The sequence below is a fragment of the Typopeltis vanoorti genome, chromosome 26 (genome assembly GCF_054136105.1).
Source record: "Typopeltis vanoorti isolate ZY-2024b chromosome 26, IOZ_Tvanoo_1.0, whole genome shotgun sequence".
Classification (NCBI taxonomy): Eukaryota; Metazoa; Arthropoda; class Arachnida; order Uropygi; family Thelyphonidae; genus Typopeltis; species Typopeltis vanoorti.
The window spans coordinates 30,336,081-30,357,992 of NC_143574.1; the positions used below are offsets into that span (position 1 = coordinate 30,336,081).

At 36.6% G+C, this 21,912-nt stretch overlaps 1 protein-coding gene across 3 annotated transcripts in view; it reads right to left on the reverse strand.

Annotated features, from left to right (window-relative positions):
• LOC150092456 (fidgetin-like protein 1) overlaps positions 1-17,907 on the reverse strand; it is a 222,289-nt gene extending 204,382 nt beyond the window's left edge. For 2 of the 3 annotated variants that reach the window (XM_090415025.1, XM_090415024.1), the window contains exons 1-3: positions 17,545-17,907; positions 10,779-10,855; positions 888-941 (exon numbers count right to left, since the gene is read on the reverse strand). In XM_090415025.1, the coding sequence (XP_090271151.1) occupies positions 888-941; positions 10,779-10,855; positions 17,545-17,708 (295 nt within the window). In that variant the 5' untranslated portion in view covers positions 17,709-17,907. The remainder of the gene's footprint in view (positions 1-887; positions 942-10,778; positions 10,856-17,544) is intronic. The other variant, XM_090415026.1, reaches the window with a different exon arrangement.
• Positions 17,908-21,912: the final 4,005 nt, after the last annotated feature.

The following is a 21,912-nucleotide window of genomic DNA, read 5'->3' on the forward strand; positions in this document are numbered from 1 at the left end:
AGGGTGTGCAGACTAGATTTTTTGCGTGGATAGTAGTAAATGAGTGGAATGGATTGCCAGAATTAGTTGCGAGTTCCCTGACAATGAATGAACATGTGATAGAGATAGGTTTTGTGTATATAAGAGTTAGTTTGGATCTCTCACACTGAATCTCCGAACGCAAGGTAGATACCATATAATAATAATGAGCAGTAAGCAGACATATACACACATACACAAAAAAAGATGGAAGATGAGAAAATAAATAAGAAACAATTCGTATTCCTTAAAGGACAAATAATCAATCCTAGTGTATAAAAAAAATAGAAATAATACATCAATCAGTTGCTTTTTTTGGATAAAATAAATAAATTCCGTGTGATGATACAGCGTTCCCCTTTTTTACGGGAGTTCACAGTACCATCTAGTCCCCCCAAATTTTATCCAGGCTCCAGACCCGGCATAGGCTGACGAATCAGACCAATGGCTGGGTCAGTATTCCTGACTGTAATCAGTGTGTGTCCTTGGACTGGTTTGCCTGCTTGCGGGATGAAAAACACCAGATAAACTAGCAGAAAAAACCCTGCTGTCCACGCCCAAGACCGGCTAACTTGGCCATGGCTGAGGAAGATCCCTGAGCTCCTCACTTCGTTGATGGGAATCGAACCTAGGACACTCCTTCTCTGGGCATATGGTTGTGAAGTGCAAAGCCACTAGGCTAACCGTGCAGACTTTTTTTGGATAAAACACAAGTTTAAAGTTTTATCAAAAATGGAATGTTTCTCTTCATTGTGGTCGTGGAATACAGTTCAAGAATAAAACTAGTATGTAGGTAACATCATACAAAAATTAAGTATTAAAGAGAAAGTAATCAACCTAATCATTAATTGGCCAAATGAAGGACTTACCATTTCTTCTGTGTTCCAGTAATGATAAAATGGATTCAGCATAATTATTTATACCTGAAATTAAAAGAAAATGTATATTAATTTCTCTCCCATTTTCATATAATCGAAGAATTCATACATGTCATGACTACAGAGCATAAGTTTAACAGCATGGAATACCACATTCAAATCAAACGTGTCTAACCTTTTCTTTAGGTGTGCAAATCAATGGATAAAACTTATTAGGTAGGCAACTTCCTCAATATGGCAGGATAGACACATCCTCTATAACATGACAATAATTATACAGTTTGAAAAAAAGAAGAGCGAAACACTAATTATTAATTCTAATGGAAATGACCATCTGTAAGGGGAAAAAATATACCATTTAACAGGGGCTTCTGCTGACATTTCACAATGGTAAATAACTGCCGACATCTTCAGTCTGAGTTCCTGGGGTTATCATTCCTTGCAATCTACAAATTTCCTTGTCTCAGTTCAAATTTGCCCACACATAGCACTATTGTGCAGTAGGTCTTGGAACTTTTTGTGTTGGGGGGGGGGGAAGGAAACTGATATTAAGCATAGTCTAAATATAAAACAAACAGCAAAGGTAAGGGTAAATTTGAGGCAACCTATCAGAACTGACAACCAACTGCATCTTTAGAACAATATTACAAATATGGCACTTTCTTTCATTGTGAGTGAAGAGCTTTTTTGGCATTCATTATAAGCAAGCATAATAATAATATGCAATAATGGCAAAGAAATTTCTGAACTAACATTGGCTCATAACTTTTTTTTTCTGAAATTATTATTATCCTCAAACCTTCATGGGGTCTGAGTCTCATTGTAGGAGGTCTCTGCTGTCATACACACACAATTCATCATACTGTGCCTTAAATACATTCACATTCTCTGCAGACACCACCCTCTCAGAATAATTGCACTCCAATCGTTCACCACTCTCAAATGCAAAAAAACCTGCTTCTCACTTCTTTGTTCATAATCTCTTTATGAACAAAGAGATAACCTCTTGTTCTCCCTCATCTCCCGTCATTCTTTGAAAAAACCTCTTCAACATTAATCCGATAAGAATCCCTTACCAACTTATACCTATCATAACCCGTCCTCAGATTTCCATGGAAGTAATCTCAATAGATGTAAAATTTTGCCTAATTATCAAAGGCATCTTCCGTAAATGAACAATAGAACACAAAATAAAAGGCAATTGAATAATTATTTATAAAAGTGCCATTATAGCATAAGTAAGACAGCAAACATCAGCAAATTACTAATTTAAAAAAAAAAAATAGCATATCAAAAATAAGTTAAGATAATCATTAATTTACATAAGACTAATACACCACTGTACACTACCATCCAACTGATGAGGAATTAACATATCTAAAAGGCTACTTGTTTTTCTCCTCCAAGGTAAATTTAATTCTAGGTTGAAGCATATTTATTTTTGAGACAGTTTCAAATCTGATGTAGAACCATGTCATATTGCAAAAATATCATCCACATATCTGTAGCATACTGCAGGTTTAGAAGAAATGTCAAAGCAGATGATCTTCAAAATACTCCATGTAGTAAGTGGTTAGAGAGAGAGAGAGGACTACCCATGGCTGTACCTTCAATCTATCTTCAAACTATCTTCAAAATACTCCATGTAGTAAGTGGTTAGAGAGAGAGAGAGGACTACCCATGGCTGTACCTTCAATCTGTCAACATAATCTGTCTTAAACGTGTGGAGAGACTTATGTGTTCGTCGAACATGTTGTTTATTATTTTAACGGTATAATAGAACACAGAAACTAAGTAAATAATTAATTTATTAACTTGATGCTGATATTTCACTGGTATTATAACCAGCATCTTCAGAGCACAAAAACACTGTTTGTCACAATACGCGAGACTAAAACAACATGGTGTACTTAAACAAAATTGTAGCAGCAACACAAAGACTAAAGTCCTGATTTTGGCGCCCTCTATCTGAAAAAAAAAAAAAAAAAAAAACTATCATATATTACTAGAGTCCTAGAAAAGTGCTAGTTTTTTCTTAATATGACTGTCTCCCAGATCTTCGGCAAGTTAATACAGCCATATTTGTTGAGATTTGGAGTGTGTTTTAGGGCTTCTGTCGCCTCTAAGAACAATCTCTCTGATTTATACGGGTTTCTGTGTAGTACCTTTGTGTTTTTCCGCAACGGCAAAAAAAGAATTCGACAGAGTCAAAAACCGGCACCAAAATAAGTTCGAAAATCTACAACAACGGAACACCATACAACGACCGCAATTACAACAAGACCTCGTCGTCGTGAATCTATCGTCACTCACCTTAAGCAAAGAGGCCACGACTGCTTAAGTCGAGGGCACAACTTTGCCATAAAACTCCCAAGCAAGTTCCAAAAGCCGAAATAATGGCGTCCATCGAACGAGGAATATACAACCTGCCTCCAACAATAGCTAACAACATACGTTTAGATGTGGCCAACATCCTAATCAAGTCCAAGCCTCCCAAAAATAATATCCCGCACAAGGAATTCATTGCTATAAAAGAGCTACACAACAACAGCCAGATTACCATAACAAAAGCAGACAAAGGAAATGCAACCGTGGTGATGGACACAACTGAATATGAAAATAAAATGCACACACTATTACAAGATCAGTCAACATACAAAATTATAGATCGCAATCCCATCAACACACAAAAGAATAAGGCACGAAAATTATTAAAAAAAAGTCACTTCCTGGCCCAAAGACACAGTTAACAAACTCAAACCCTTCCATGTTAAAACACCGAGGATCTATGGATCACCAAAAATTCACAAACCAGGCACACCCCTATGCCCAATTGTGGACAGTATAAATAGTCTCACATACAAATTGGCTAGACATTTAGCGAAGCTACTAGCCACTCTCACTAACAATTCTCCCTCCTTTGTCAAAAATTCAGCACACCTAAAAAGCATCTTACAACACCTTACCCTAAAAAGCTCAGACTTAATAGTAAGCTTTGACATCACTTCACTATTCACAAATGTACCACTAATAGAAACCCTCAATCTACTGAAGTCACACTTCCCCCCTGATATATTTGAACTATTCAAATTCACAATACATGCAGGATATTTCACATGGAAAAGGAAAATATACAAACAAATTGATGGGACAGCCATGGGCTCCCCCCCCCCAGCCAACTTTTACATAGAACACCTGGAAAAACAAGCAATCAATACAGCCACTCTCAAACCAACACTTTGGCTACGCTATGTTGATGATGTGCTTGCTATTTGGCCACATGGCCCTGAGACATTGAAAACATTCTTAGCACATTTAAATAACCAACATCCAAAAATCCACTTCACTATGGAACTGGAAACCAACAACTGTCTGCCCTTCCTGGCTACACTCATCACACGTCTCCCAGATGGTTCCTTATCATTTTCAGTTTTTAGAAAACCCACATATACAGGCAGATACTTACACAAACAATCACACCATCATCCTTCTCAACAATATGGCATATTAAAAACGCTACCCCATAGAGCGAGAGCAATCTGTTCCAATGACAAGGCTCTTACTGCTGAACTGACTCACTTACGCCACACCTTCTTGGCCAACAGCTACAATCCACATAAAATAAACAAAATACTAAACACTCCTAAGAAACCCCTCCAACCATCCACCACCCACCACAGAGAACTACAACAAAACAGTCACCATCCCTTACATTAAAGGCACATCCGAAAAGATCTCAAGAATTCTCAATAAACATAAACTACACACTACATTCAGACCATGTAGCAAATTAGCCACCCTCATCCGCTCACCCAAGGACAGCATTCCTCCTTTATCACATACAGGAGTCTACCAAGTACCCTGCTCATGCAATCAAGCCTACTACGGTCAAACAGGAAGAACTGTGAATATCCGCATCAGCAAACATAAACGATACGTCCGGAATTATCATTATGGGAAGTCGGGCCTAGCAGACCATGCTCTGGATACCCCTGCACACAGGATCAACTGGAAAAACACAAAAGTACTACACAGAAACCCATATAAATCAGAGAGATTGTTCTTAGAGGCGACAGAAGCCCTAAAACACACTCCAAATCTCAACAAATATGGCTGTATTAACTTGCCGAAGATCTGGGAGACAGTCATATTAAGAAAAAACTAGCACTTTTCTAGGACTCTAGTAATATCATCATCATCATCATCAAATTCCTGCCATGTACCCTCAAGGGGTGTACAGGATATGACAGTACTACATGAAAAAATTACATCATTACTAACTTCCTATCTACAATTTTCCTCCAAATCAGTCTGTTACTTGTCAAGACTCCAACATTATCAGATCTTATATTTCTATCGTCTAAGGCACTTTGTACCGTATCAATCCACCTATATCTTGGTCTTCCTCTGGGTCGTTTTTCTGCCAACTTGGCAGAGAACACTTGTTTTGCTAATCTTTCCTCTCCCATTCTATTTAAGTGACCATACCATCTGAGATTAGCTCTGCTAACGCATTCCTGGATGCTGACAATGTCAAGTTCTTTCCTAATATCCTCATTTTTAATATGATATTGCCATTGATGCCATCTGTTCACACCTATAATCTTTCTCAGGACTCTCATATCTGCGGTCTCTAGTCTTTGGTCAAGTGTTTTACTTCTGACCCAGCTCTCAGATCCATAAGTTAAAATTGGTTTGAACACAGTCTTGTATACAGCTAATTTAGTGTTCCGACTAATTTCTTTCTTATTCCATATGAATTTATTCAATTGACTTCCCACGATACCAGCTTTGCTGATTCTGTTGTCTATTTCTATATTTAGTTTACCATCTTCACTAAAAATTGTGCCTAAGTAGCTGAAATGTTTTACTTGTTCCACAGGTTCTCCATTCACAGCACAGTTGACATTTTCAATGATTCTGCCTATTTTCATTGTCTTTGTCTTTTTATTGCTGACCTTCATACCATATCTATTACAACAGCTATTCAATTTAGTCAGAGAATCTTGCAGACTTGTAGCGGATTTATTTAGAAGTATAACATCATCCGCATAAAGCAAAGAGCTGACATTAACATCTCCAATTTTGATATCAGGTTTAATACCACATTCCTTCATAAAGTGATCCATATAGATAATGAATAACAGAGGGGATAAAGTACATTCGTGTCTGACACCAGATTTCACACTAAACCACCTTCCTGTACTTAATTCAATTCTAACTGCTGACTCACAACTCAAATAAAGACTAAGTATTGCTTGATATAATGCCCCATTGACACCATATAACTGCAGTGTATTGAACAGCTTCTCTCTTGGCACCTTGTCATATGCCTTTTCCAAATCGACAAAACTTAAATACAGATCTTTGTTATATTCCCATGCTTTCTCGACTATTTGTCGTAAAGTGAAGATCTGATCCTGACAGCCTCTATTTGGCCTGAATCCAGCTTGTTCTTCACCAAGCTTTTCTTCCACAATTCTTCTCAACCGTTTCTCAAGTATACTTGCATAGATCTTGCCAGGAACACTCAGTAGGGAAATACCTCTGTAATTCTCACATTCAGTTTTATTTCCCTTTTTATATATGGGTACTATGAGAGCTCTACTCCAATCATCGGGAATTTGTCCCTCTGTCCAGGCTTTCTGAACTATGCAGTGCAGCCACTGTAAGACTCTTATACCACCATACTTCAGCATTTCTGGTCGAATATCATCTACTCCTGCTGCCTTTCCACATTTCAAGCCTTTGATGGCTTTTTCTACTTCAAGTATGGATATGTATTCCTGACTGCATGCGTGGTCGGTGTTTTTTTATCACTGTGCTGTCATCACTGCTTGTGTCATTTAGCAGTTTTTCAAAGTAATTACTCCATACTTCAAGGATATCTTTTTCTCCTGTTTTCATTTCACCTTTATCATCTCTAATTCCTTTTACAGCACTCTTTCCTCCATTCCTAAGCTTCTTCAACAACCTCCAGAATATTTTGCCACCTTCTTGATATTTATTTTCTATATTCTTGCCAAAGTCCTCCCATGACTTTTGTTTAGCTAGTTTTACACACTGTTTAGCTTTCTTACATTTGTCTCTGTATTCTGTAAGAGTAAAAGCTGACTTATTTGCCAGGAACTTTTGATATGCTTTCTTCTTTTCCTTCACTGCCTCTTTAATTTCCTGTGTCCACCAGGGAGTTCTGATTTTTTTATCCTTGCACACAACCTCACCACATGCCTCTCTGGCAGAATCAATCAATGTTTCCTTCAGAGTTTGCCACTGAATCTCCAAGGTTTGATTCCTGTTCTCAAACTCTTTCATTTTCTTTTCAATAACATTTCTGTATTTTAGTCTACAGTTCACATCTGAGAGCTGCTCAACTTTAATTCGCTTTAAAACTTTCTTACATGTTATTCTTTTCAATATGAAATTCAATTTTATCCTGCTCAAGACTAAATAGTGATCACTTCCAATTTCAAATCCTCTGTACACTCTGGTGTCCTGCACCAGGGAGAAAACATCACTATCAACAATAACATAGTCAATGAGACTTTTCTTATTCCTAGCCTCTTCTCTCCATGTGAATTTGTGCACATTTTTATGTTGGAACATGGTGTTAGTAATAACCAGTCCATGTCCTGAGCAGAAATCCAACAGATATTTGCCATTATTATTAGCTTTGCTCTTTTCTCCAAATTTTCCCAAAATATTTTTGTATGTCTCACAATCATTTCCTACTCTACTATTTAGATCCCCAACAAGGACCAACTTTTCATTTTTCATTGTGTCAGTTGCTTTTTCTAAAGCCTCAAAAAATTCCTCCACTTCTACCTTAGTAGAACCTTCTGTGGGACCATAGGCACAAATAAGTCTCATTGTCCAGTTCCCCATTCTCATATTTGCCCACATTACTCTACTTGAGACTGACTGCCATTCAAGAAGATTAGCCTCATATTTTGTGTTGAATACTATGGCTACTCCTTCTTTTCCTTGATTGTCATTGCCTGAATATAACATTTTGTATTTATTGCTCAGAAAGTAATATATGATAGTTTTTTTTTTTTTTTTTTTCAGATAGAGGGCGCCAAAATCAGGACTTTAGTCTTTGTGTTGCTGCTACAATTTTGTTTAAGTACACCATGTTGTTTTAGTCTCGCGTATTGTGACAAACAGTATTTTTGTGCTGTGAAGATGCTGGTTATAATACCAGCAAAATATCATCATCAAGTTAATAAATTAATTATTTACTTAGTTTCTGTGTTCTATTATACCGTTAAAATAATAAACAACATAATCTGTCTTGTACACTGAACCTTTGACCCTTTAACAACTCCCACGGATAAACTAAGGTTAAATAATTTGGAAGTCCTCTCCTGGAAGTGGATTGGAAATCCGCTTCCAGGAGAGGACTTCCAGGAGAGAACTGATTTCCAATCAGTTCCAGAGTCACCAAAAATTATCTTTTCAGCTAAAGACTTTCACAAACATCCACAACATAATATAATACAATTAGAACATACAGCCTGTTAATAGCAAAATGGAGACAATATTCTTTTTGATACCAAAACCAGCAAAGACTAGAATATCATCTAAAAGGGTAGATGGTAAGAATGTAACTAGCAAGGCTTCACAGATATGAGGAAGAATGTGTAATTATGTCCATGTATAAACTGAAGTATTTTATAAAAAAGATGTTTTATTAACGTGCTTATATTTTGCTGAATTTCAAATCAGCATCATCAGAGAACAACATAGCATGTATAAGTAAGATAATACTTATACATGCTATGTTGATATAGCATGTATATGAGACAGCAAGTAAGTGAAACAATACAATTGAAACAGTCAAAAGATTTAAAGTCCTAATTTGGCACCCTCTATTGTAAAAAAAAAAAAAAAAAAAATCAGCTATGTGGAAGTTGTTGTTAAGATAACAGTCTCACAAATTTTTAGCAAATGAATGCAACCATATGTATGTAGGTTAGGAAAATTCTTCATAGCCATGGCTGACTCAAAAAATAATCTTTCAAATCTGTAACGACTTCTAAATAGCACATCAGTTTTCTTCCAACTAATAGGTGGTTGACAATCTTGACTTCATAAAGTCAAGTGACTAACAGACACTCTTCACTTGATCAAGTCTAAATTTCCCTTCTGATATCTTTGAATTATTTAAATTCATTATGCATGTAGGTTACTTCACATGGGGAGGAAAATCTACAAACAGATTAATGGTACTGCTATGGGCTGCCCCCCCCCACCTTTATCAAGCTTTTACATGGAACACTTTTTAAACAAAATACTTACTACAGTTACATGCAAGCCCCTAGTATTGTTACACTTTGTTGATGTGTTTGCCATTTGGCCCCATGGACAAGATACTTGGGATGCTTTTGTCACCTACCTAAACAGGCAACATCTCAAAATCCACTTCACAGTAGAAGAAGAATCTAATAACTGTTTACGTTTTCTTGATACATTAGTCATCCATCTTTCAGATGAATCACTATCATTTTCCATTTACAGAAAGCCAACACATACAGGAAGATATCTACATAAACAATCGCATCATCATCCAGCCCAACAGTATGATGGTATTTTAAAAACATTTACACACACACATACACAGTGAGAGCCATTTCTTCTAATGATACAGCTCTGTTCACAGGACTCAAATATCTACAGCATACTTTCTTAGCCAACTGTTACAATTCCTACAAAATAGATAAAATACTACATAATCCCATTACTTCTCCCTTCTCTAATGCACAGGAACCCAACATTACTATTCCTATTCTCTATGTCAGAAGTACATCAGAAAAAATAGCCAAAGTACTAATGAAACATGGCCTCCACACCATTCAAACCTCATTTTAAACTAGCAACTGATCTGCTCTCCTAAGGATAAACTTCGCCCTCTAGCATACCTTGGAGGAAAAATCTACAAACAGATTAATAGCACTACTATAGGTTGCCCCCCCCCCCCCCCCAGCAAACTTTTACATGGAACACTTTGAGAACAAAATACTTACCACAGCTACATGCAAGCCCCTAGTATGGTTACGCTTTGTTTGATATGTTTGCCACATATCAAACAAATATGAATTTGTTTGATATGAATTTCCTTGTGACTCTGACTTGGCCTACTATGGGCAGACAGGAAGATCTGTTAACATCTCCCACCCTCCTCAAAGAACATAAAAAATACATTCATTACCATTATTTTGGCAAGTCAAAACTGGCAGACCATGCTTTGGACACCCCTTCACACAGGATTAGATGGATGAAAACTAATGTGCTATTTAGAAGTCATTAGATATTAAGAAATAATCTGAAAGATTATTTTTTGAGTAAGCAGCTCCCACATAGCTGATTTTTTTTTTTTTTACAACATTAGAGAGTGCCAAATTAGGACTTTAGATTTTTTGTCCATTACAATTGCACTCTTTCACTTACTCACTGTCACATATACAGCAAGGTTGTGCTCCGATGATGCTGATTTGAAATTCAGCAAAATATAAGCATAACACATATTTAAAAAATAGTTGGTTTGGAGTTGTTAATAACATTAAAAATAAGTCATGAATAACCTTCAACACCCAAGCTTATCTGTTAGACTAATATAAACTGAAGATGGAATTTTATCACACCAATAGAAGACTGCATCATATAGGAAGCCATTCCTAAAAGCACAAGTGGCAAAAAAGATGAAAGATTTTTAATTGGAGAGTGGTGAACGAGTGAAAAAAGTTATATAGTCAGACACTAGCAATTTTGTGCAACTCCAAACAACCTTATAATAGTACAACATTTAATAGTAGTAATATTTGCAATGAGCCTTCTGACTCCACAGATGCCTCGTAATGATACTAATGATGATTTACTTACCTTTATCATCATCCATAAGATCTCCATATTTCTCCATGTATTGGAACATCAGTCGATTAGCACTGGCAGGGGACAGACTGCAAAAATTATTTAAAACACTTAAGCATTGTAAATTTAATATAATAATAGTATATATTATCTTAACGTAACTACCTGTAACAATCTGGTGTAATACATTTGTGATCAGAAAAAACTTATTGAATAATGAGAAATTTCAGCTGAAAAGTTATCAAGAGACAGGTTTAAATATCACTAGTAATTGTATAACACACACACATACACACAAAAAAAAACGTGATAGTTGTCTGATGGGGGGCGGGGGGAGAGATCCTGCCAAAGTACCACCTCATCACCTACCTTCTCTCTGTAACAGGTTACTAGTTTCCTCTCTGGCCATTCAACTACAAGTCATGGTGAAAGTTTACATTCTTAGGTCTCCCCCATTACACCAGTACCTTGGGATACTACTATCACCTACACTCTTCCTTCTATCCATAAATGACCTCACATTAACAACAAATCTTGTACATAGATTTGCTGATAATACACTGCATTTCTCTTATCATATGACAAACCTTGTAGTACCTCAAATGCCTTATGCTCTGAGCTCTTGCCATTCTTTAGTGGGGCAAGGATTACTATGTGAATGCCCAAACACAGTCTTGCCATACTTCTCAGAAGAAAGATCTCATTTCATCATAAAAATATTCAGATCTCTAAATAATAGATGCCATTGGTTTAGATGATAAAGGTAGTGGCAGTTGGTGGAGTGGTGGAGACAGAGAGTTGTAGAGAGTTGGGGGGGGGAGAAGATCCCTCGATGAGAGTCATTGGATCCTTGGAGGTGTCATGTAATAATAATAAGATTAGGTGGTTGATTAAAAATTGTCTGAATCAAAAACCCCACGCAGAACATCTTGAGTGGGTGCCATATATTGACCACAATTGCATGTGTGTGTGTGTGTGTGTGTGGATACCACTAGGTGATCTCCTCTAGCATAGTTTAATGCCTATTTGCTGAACAATGTACTCAAGAGCTCTAACAGGCCATCAACAAAGAATGATATGGTTGCAGCTGTGACTAGATTTCACTTTATTTCAACATGTACCCAACCCAATGTGGTGTGAACATCAACTATATGAGTGGACAGTTGTGCACTGCCAAACTCAACAGTCAAGTACTTGGCATTTCACTAAAGATTCAAATCCCATTTGAATCTTTAGGTAGATGATGATTAGAATTACCAGCAGTGAGATCACAACATGCTTGGAAGCCAGAGGTAGCATGAGCAAAGTAGTACTTTGTTCTCCAGAGAAAGTTTTCTGTTTTACCTGACCAGATATATTTAGTATAGTAATTTAGCACCCCCAATACTATATTATTATTAAAATTTCAGCCTATTTTCTACCCACTGCAGGATGAAGGCCTCTCCCATTGCAGGAGGTTTTGGGTCTACTATTCCCATGGTGACCCAGTCCATATTGGGAGAGGGCAATCACAAACATCCATGCCCATGCAGGATTCGAACACGCAGGCTCTTGGCTGTAGAGCGGATACGCTAACCACTCGGCCAACCAGGCCAGAGGCAGAAGACTCATCCAGCAGGAGATTCATTATTCACACAATACCAATCATACCTTTCCTAAAACTCAGTCACTGACAAAGCACTCACAACCAGCTCTGGCAACCCATTCCATTCATACACCATCTTCAAAGCAAAAAATCTACCCCTAACACTACTGCTAACCACACTTCCTTCCTTCCTGCCATGTACTGAAAAGTCTTCAAGTGTCAATCCCATAAAATCCCTTACTTTTTGAAGCCCAGACTTTCAATCTATTCTCATATAGGTTGAATTCCTACACCTGCCACAATCTTTGTTCCTCACCTCTGAATCGTTTCCACCACTTCTTCCTAAACAGAATCCAGGTGACTAGATCTGTATCGCAATCCAAATGTAGCCTTATAAAGGGAACAATAACTTCCCTATCCCTGTTGGTTAGTGTGTTCTTCAACAACCACATAATTGGATGTGCTGTTTTGGCAATCTTTGTAATATGTCCTCTTAAACTTCAACTCCCTGTTCACAATCACACCCAAATCCCTGGCCAGATCAGTTTCATCAATATAACACACAGCTTGTGATATTCTTCCCACATTAAACTGGCAGCGATTTACTATTGCCCATGCTGCTAATCTTGTTAATGTCATCCTCCGGAATCTCTAATCTTCTTCAATTGCTATTGCACTTCCAGTTTTACATCATCAGCAAAAAACTGAATATTTCCCATCAATTCATTTTCTATATCACTGATGTACAAATTAAACAGAGAACCAAATACTGAACCCTGTGATACATCAGTAGTCATCTACCTTCTCCTGGACTAAAAACTCTTTCATAAAGCACTCTGATATTTGTCCATCAGCAGGTCTCTAATCCAAATCATTGGATTCATATCCATCCCTGTTTTGCCCCAATTTATTTAGTTATTTAGTAGAGCAATTTATTATTTAGTAAAGCAGATAAGGGATACCAATTTTTTATATTGTCAGTAACAAGAAGTTAAGTCATGTTTTTTTAGGATTTTTGTAATTTTTTCCGAGGTGCCTCGGATATAGGGTACGGTGATGGATTTAGAGTAATCCTTGTTGTGAGGGGGTTTACTGGTTTTAATGTTTTTTGGATTTTTTTTGGGGGGGGGGGGTAGCCATTGGCTGAGAAAGTGTTGAGAATGTGGTTTAGCTCTGTGGTTAGGGCATTGTCATTTCAGCAGATAAGTTTAGCCCTGTTGTGTAGTATCTTAATGACTCCATATTGTTGCAAGGAGGGGTGGTGGGATTGTTGGTGAATGTGTCTGCCTGTATGGGTGGGTTTTCTATAGACTGAGAAAACCAAGGTTCCATGAGGCTGGTGGGTGACTAGTGTGTCTAAGAAAGGAAGGCAGTTTGTTTTTTTTCTTCTTCCAGGATGGATGATTCTGGGGTGTTGGTTGTTTAAGTGTGTTAGGAAGGAGAGGAGTGCATCAGAGCCATGTGGCCAAATAGCAAACACATCATAAACATACTTAATAATGGTTGGATTTTGCGGGACAGAGTTTAAGGCTTTCTCTTCAAAAGTCTCCATATAAAAGTTGGCCAAGGGTGAGGAGAGTGGAGAACCCATGGCTGTCCCCTCTATTTGTTTGTAGATGCCAAACAAAATAGCCTAAGTTCATTGTGAAATGAGTTGTGCCTGCGTGCACGTGTCTTGTTCTTAAGTTTGTTGAAAATGGCAACGTGACATTGCCGAAATAATGAAGTATATTAAAATTTATTTTAATGTTTACGTTGTAATTTCCTTAAATTATTTAGTAAAAAAAATTACTAACCTTTAGGTTACCTAAACTGACGCTCACCTGCATTACTCCCATAAACATTCTCATTTTCCAGACTTTGCATTCTCACTCTTCTTTTTCATGTGTACTAGTAAACTTTTTCATATCTTCTCACATACCACACTTGCAACCTGCTAAATCATTTGTACCACCCCCCCCCCCTCTTCCAGCCAAAATAAACATCTTTCACCTTCATGCTCTTCTGCTTACAGTATCATTAACATCCTTAATCTTGACACCAGGAAAACATGATTTTGTCACACCCTCCTCAAGTACTCCTCTTGCCAATGAATCCCCATACAAAATTTGATTCTTACTCTCATGCTTTTGCTCTTTTATAGTGATTTCTCTCCCCTACCATCCTCCCCCCCCCCCTTCTTTGCTTCTGTAACTTTCTCCAACCACTCAATCTCATGTTTTTGTTCTGTGAAGAACTCCATGTAAGTGAACTATTTTTTCCATCACCATCTCGTCATTCCCTGTGTTTTTCCATTGTTTCATTCTTGCAGTCACTCATACTGCGTACAACATTAACCTCGCCAATCACTTTTTCATGCATTCCATCTTTCACCTCAATGCTTTCATTTTTCTTCACTCTCCTCACGCTTCTGGTATTCGCTCTCGAAAAAAACAGAAACTCTCCGGCTTCATTCTCTTTCCGGAAATCTCTCATTCTAGTACAGGTAGTACAGACTTCCAAAATTTCTTGGGTAGGTGGGAGATTACATTAAATATCTTTTTTCACTATTTCATGTGATCTACTGCTAACTTTATTTTCTGGGGGGGGGAAGGGGAATGCATTCTTTTATGGTCTGACTTACCATCAATGGCCAATTTCTCTCAGAAATGTTCAGCAAAACTGGAATCCCCCCCCCCCATTCCAGTTCTCACTAAACCTATAGCTGCTCCATACACATCTATTCGACTGATACTCTGAACCTGCTATTCTACTCATCTTTCATTCCAATTACATCTGTTCATTATGACAGGCTTTGCCTTGAAGGTGTTCAAGAGTATTCCTAGTGATCTAATCCAGGTGTTTGTGAACAGCTGCAGCAAACTGTACATACTTTGGATTATTTGCTGAATTTAGTGCCTGCACAAGCTGCATGCTCCAAAAATTACCAGAAATGAATGAGTATATATATATATATATATATATATATATATATATATATATAGGGCCATCATTAAATTGTTACCCTTCAAAAGGAAGTGGGAAGAACTGGAAAAGAAATGTATGTTGAATGATAATGAATATCATTCTATAAAATCAGTTTCTCATGTACGTGTTATAAGGGCATCAGGAAGTGATATTCTCACACCTATGACACTGAATCGCTTTCATATATGTTTTGCTGCATGTAATTTTAGATGGCACTCTCTATCTCTTCAGATTTCTCTACTACTGAAGATATTCTATAAGGTTCTGTCATATCATCTGCCCTCTTTCTCATATGTAAATGACCTTCTCTCACTGACATCAAACCCCATTTATAGTTATGACAGCACTCTCCATTCTTCCTACTCATGACAAATCTTGAAGTGATCAAATATCACAAGCTTCAAGATCTTCAACAACTAATGCTCTAAACACTGATCCCCATAGCAAATTATACTAGACAAAAATTTATATTCTTGTTTAATCTTTTATTCATGTGTAAGCAGTTAAAAAAAAGTTTGCAGTTGACTTCACATTATTTGCCTCTATTCTACAAGTGATCTCTATACCATCCTTCAACAGGATGATGACAACTTACTTCGAATGCTTTTTTCTCCCTCACAAAAAAAAAAAAAAAAAAAGACTACTGCCTTTGACAGCACTCAGCTCAACAGGCAAGATGAGATCTCTCTCTCTTCTTTGACTAAGACTTACCTCTAACCTTTCCTGACATGTACACATTGCTTCTATTGTAGCTTGAGAATGCAAGAGAAAGAGAGAGATCAATCATTACAGATTTCTACAGAGTAAGTAGCTAGACAGGTAAAAAAGTAGCCTTCTCAAAGTGAAAAAGGATGTCATGTTTTTACTTTTTATCTATCCAGCTACTGACTTTATAGCAGCTATACTGGTGAAAAGTAAATACAAATCAGTCTCCAAGTTTAGATTACCACTTTAAGATTTGCAGTAGTGCACCAAAAACCTCTCTAAAACGTAGCTGTCCAAAACAGGGTAATTTTGCTAACTAATGACTCCTGTCCCTCCCTCTCGCACTCACACAGACACTTGTAAACTTTCAGATGGACTGTATCTGCACTGTATTTTTCCTAAAATTACTTCTGTCAGAAATGTTAAGCAAAACTGGAATTCCTCCCCTTCCAGTTCTTGCTAAACCTACAGCTGCTCTATATACATCTGTTCAACTGATACTCCAAACCTGCTATCCTACTCATCTTTCACTCCATTTAGATTTGTTCATTATGACAGGCTTTGCCTTGAAGGTGTTCAAGAGTATTCCTAGATTACAAACTCCAGCTCTTCAATATATATATATATATATATATATATATATATATATATATATATATATATATACACACACACATTAAGATTCCCTCTCCCTGGCTGCAGTCCACAAATTCTAAATCTCTCCTCATAATCTAGCTTTCACACTCCTGATATCATCTTAAACACTCCACTTTAACATTCCGATATACACTTCAAAAGGTAATTAAAGATATATTAATCCCAAAATACATATAACCGGCCTTATTATGCCATCTTTCTCTCCAGCAACAGTGGAAAACCACTAACACAACCAGCACTAGCCATGAAAATTACAATGTTAAAACCATGTGTTAAAACTATGTATCAACTTCAAAACGTGGTGTTGAAGCATCGACATCAAGGGATAATATTAGACTTGCAATTTATGGATATGTAATAGATCACAAGCTAAAAGTTTGTATAGCTCATAAAATAAGGATATGACAAACAAATAAGAGATTTTATATTTCAGACATTTATGTCACCTTCTGCAAATATTTTCACTACATAACTCGATGGAAAATAAGTCATCCCTAGAAAATAATGGAGGGTGTAGTTAGTATGTGAGGACTTGATTTTTTTTGCTTGGAGAGCAGTTTCAATCCCTCTACCAATGGATATACACAGCTAGTAAGAGTTAAGTGGATTGTTCCTAAAGTAGTTGATAAGAAATAATGATAATCATGGTGTGGGCTCGAGCAAAATAACTGTCATTTGATTAGGAATCATAATGCTGAACAATAACCGTAAAGATTCAATGTCCATTTGCGTCACTACCACTTCTTCTTTCAAACAAGATTCTAATGGTGACGATTTTACAGTTGCCTAATTTCGTAGCATGACAGTTAAGCCAATACAGACTCATGCTATAGCTCATTTTATATTTTTTATGAATTTCCTTACCTCCCTGTTACTGCTGCATAATGTACCTGATTCATCAGAGAACGACAAACGTCAGCAGCATGGCAATTTTTTGACAAATCATCATTGTATTGCTTATTAACGCCTGAAAAATATTGGGTTTGCCAATAACGAATAAATGATTCATCGTATGGTTTTTGATCCATGTACTGACGAATATAAATAAAAAATAAATTTAAATATGAAAATTAGGTACACTGAATTAAATGTATTATACTTTTATTAATGTTATTAATGTATACGTCCTTAATTAAAACATGGTAACCTAATTCGACGATTATATAATTATCTAAGAACACAGCTCTTCAATTACAGAATAACATCAAGCCGCCAAAAAATTAAACATCCCGCTTTTCTATACCACAGTACCGTATTGCAATAATATGTAAGGTAAAGTTAAAGAAAAAAAAAATCAGTTAAGTGCTGCCACCTTGAAAGGACAACGGTTCTATATATACATATATATATTATTCAAATTCAGTGGATATTGAATCCAACATTTCAAAGCCAAATAGCGAAACTACATGAGTTTATGCCGAATATAGAGACTATAAAAGTTTCGGCGGATACAAACATAAGCTAACCTTTCATGATAGGGCAACTCGTAGTAAGGGTGTACTACTGTAAAATACTAAGGACAGTAATAGGGGCCTACCCCACCTTTACTACGAGTTGTCCTGTCATGTAAACTTAGCTTATGCTTGTATCTGCCACAATTTTTATAATCTCTATATTCGGCATGAAACTCTTGTAGTTTCTCTATTCGGCTTTGAAATAATGTTGGATTCAATCCACTGAATATATATATATATATATATATTATACTATATTATATAATATATATATTGCTCCTGAATTATGTGTCTGAGGCAACTCGTGGTAAAGGTGGAGTAAGCTCTGATCACTTTCCCTTACCTTTACCACGAGTTGCCTCAGACATGATATATATATATATATATATATATATATTTATTTATTTATTTATTTATATATATATTTAAAAAAAGATACTACTAGTTTCGTTACATGAACATCCTCAGGTATCACAATCAAAGAAGTATATAAAAAATTACAGAGACTTAAAATTGTACTAACAGAACAAGTATAAAAAACAGTAGCGTGTTTGAAAAAAATGCAAGTATGAGTTCCAAACAAACGAATACTACGCACTGTCGCGAGTGCGCCAGTACTGAACAGAAGCAATGTGTGCATCAGAGAGATTGTAACTCAGGCTGTTGTTGATATGAGAGGAATCTAGAGAAATTTCCCTAGATTCAACAATCTTTCTTTCGAGTTCATCGTAGCACACGTGGATGTTAGCAGTTTGAGTCCAGTTTACAATGTACTGGCGGCCTTCGTCTGAGTTAGCTGAAAAGAGAACGTGGCTAGAGAGAGCGCTAGCTCTGGTCCTGTTATAGGATATCTCTACAATGTTCATCCAAACGTAGAAGGATGGATTTAGCAGTCTGTCCATAGTATGGCTTTCCGCAATCACACAAAATCTTGTACACTCCTGGAAACTGAGTAGGAAGATGTTTCTGTTTATGTTTGCTAAGTAATGAACGAAGTTTTGGAAGCGTAGTGAAGCACGTTTTGAAGTTGAATTTCTTGAGAATCTTGGCCAATTTTGGTGAAAGAGAGCTGATATAAGGCAAGGAGATGAAGGCTCTTGGGGAAGAGGGATCTTCAGAAGTAGTTGAGTGCCTTGGGGAAAGAAATTTGTCAATTTTCTTTGGAGAGAAACCATTGTTAATAAACGTTTTTTTAAGAAAACGGAGTTCATTTTCAATTTCTGTTTCTTCTGTAAGTAATGATTGGGCTCGGTGGGCTAAAGTGGAAATAATACCACATTTTTGTGGGGGATAGTGATGGGAGGAAGCATGAAGGTATCTGTCAGTATCAGTAGTCTTTCTAAAAATTGAGATTTTAATGCTCTCAGCACATCTGGTAAGTTTGAGGTCTAAAAAGGGAAGCAGTCATCTGATTCCAGTTCGAAGATGAAAGATTTTTTCATGGCACTTGTTTAGGTGGTCTAAAAATAAATAGAGGTTATTGACACCGTCTTCCCAGATAAGGAAAATATCATCAATATAGCGGTACCAGACTTTTGGTTTAAAGTGAAAGGAGTTAATAGCTTTTTAAACTTTAAACTTTAAACTTTTTTTAACTTTAAACCAAAAGTCTGGTACCGCTATATTGATGATATTTTCCTCATCTGGGAAGACAAACACGCTTTTTTTTTTCAAACACGCTACTGTTTTTTTATACTTGTTCTGTTAGTACAATTTTAAGTCTCTGTAATTTTTTATATACTTCTTTGATTGTGATACCTGAGGATGTTCATTTAACGAAACTAGTAAACTAGTAGTATCTTTTTTAAATATATCTTGTCATCTTTTTATCTCTCGGTAACAGTCATTAAATCTTTTTTTTTATAATATTCCAACCGAGTAAAAATGAATTTTCAAGATATTTATATATATATAAATTTCTTCTTTGCACCCAGGGAGACAAGGACTCATCTAGGGAGGCTGTAAATTACCCAACCCAGCTATCATACCTTCCCTTAAATTCATTTACACTAGATGCACTCATTACCCGTAAGGGCAAATTACTCCATCCATTCACCGCTCTCTGTGAGTAAAACCTAGCTCTTAACCTTTTCTTGAATGAGAACAACTATAACTTCCACGGATGCCACAGTGTTCTCTCCCCGCCTTCCATATAACGAAATATTTCATCATTTGAAATGTAATAACATCAGACGTCTATATATCCTCCCCCCCTCTTTCTTCTGTTAACCAGAGTCTGTAATCTACATACTCGCAATCTGTTCTCATAATCTAAATCCCATAATCTGGATATAATCGTTGTGACTCTTTTTTGCACCCTTTCCACAGCTTCTCTATCTCCTTGGAACCCGGGAGACCAAATCTGCGCACATTGATCCAAGTGTGGTTTTATCAAAGCCTTATAAAGAGGCAAACTTACTTCATTATCCTTACATGTCAAGGTTCGATTCAACATAGCAATTATTCTCTGAGTTGTATTTGCAACTTTTGCTATGTGACCCTTCAACTTTAAATTCTTATCTGCCAATACACCAAGATCCCTTGCCTCTTCAGTTTCTTGTAGCATAACCTCGCTAATATAATATGCCTCTGGAACTCTAATCACGCCAAAGTGACTTTACACTTACTAACATTAAACTGACAACCAAATTCGCTTGCCAAGATTTCCAGTCTATTCAAATCCTTTTGTAATTGCTGAATATCAGTAGCATCCCTGATTGCCCTGACTATCTTCACATCATCAGCAAACAGTTGCAAATCTGATGATAAACCCTGCTTGATGTCATTAATATATAGATTGAAAAATAATGGCCCAAGGACAGAACCCTGAGGTACACCACTGGTTACCTTAAATCTGGAAGATTCACACCCACTATATGCCACTTTTTGATATCTGTCTGTCAATCATCCCTTGATCCAAGTCAATAGATTATATTCCCATCCCATATTCTCCAGTTCAAGCAACAGCCTATAGTGTGGTATCCTATCAAATGCCTTAGAAAAATGCAACGTTATCATAGTGTATCCATTCCCTTTATCCAACTCGGCCGTAACATTGTTATAAAATATGAGCAAATTGCTAAAACATGCCTTCCTTTAGTAAACCCATGCTGTTCCCTGCATAGTAAAGAATGTTTGTCTACACCTTTCTGTATACGAGTTCTTACCAACTTCTCTAAAATCTTCACTACCACACCAGAGATACTAATAGGTCGGTAGTTAGACACATCAGTTTTTGCACAACCCTTGTGCAATGGAACTATCATACATTTCTTCCATTCCTGTGGTATCATTCTTGAGTGAACCCAAGTTATACAAATGTGTGAAAGGCCTAGGCAATTCAGCTGAACATTCCTTTAACAGATATTCCATCTGTCCCTATTGACAAATTCTTATGTAGATTATGCAAGTGCTCTTCAACCTCATTTTCGTGAACCTCTAACTCTTCATCTTTATATTTATTTATTTATTTATTACTTTTGTGATCTAGTCTTGTGATACCAAGTATAGTTCTTTCCATACTGAATTCCATTCTTCTGAATTGTTGATTTTCTTTGCGTTTAGTGTCCATGTTTCACAGCTATATGTCAATATAGGAAGATTACATTGGTTAAAATTTTTCTCTTCAAGAATAATGGTAGTTGTCTTTTGAATATTGACTATAATTTTCCAAATAAGTTCCACCCAAGCATCGTGAATCTTTTAATTTCATCCATGATATTTGTTCCATTGATATCTGTTGGCCTAAGTATATGCAATGATCTATTCGTTTCATCAT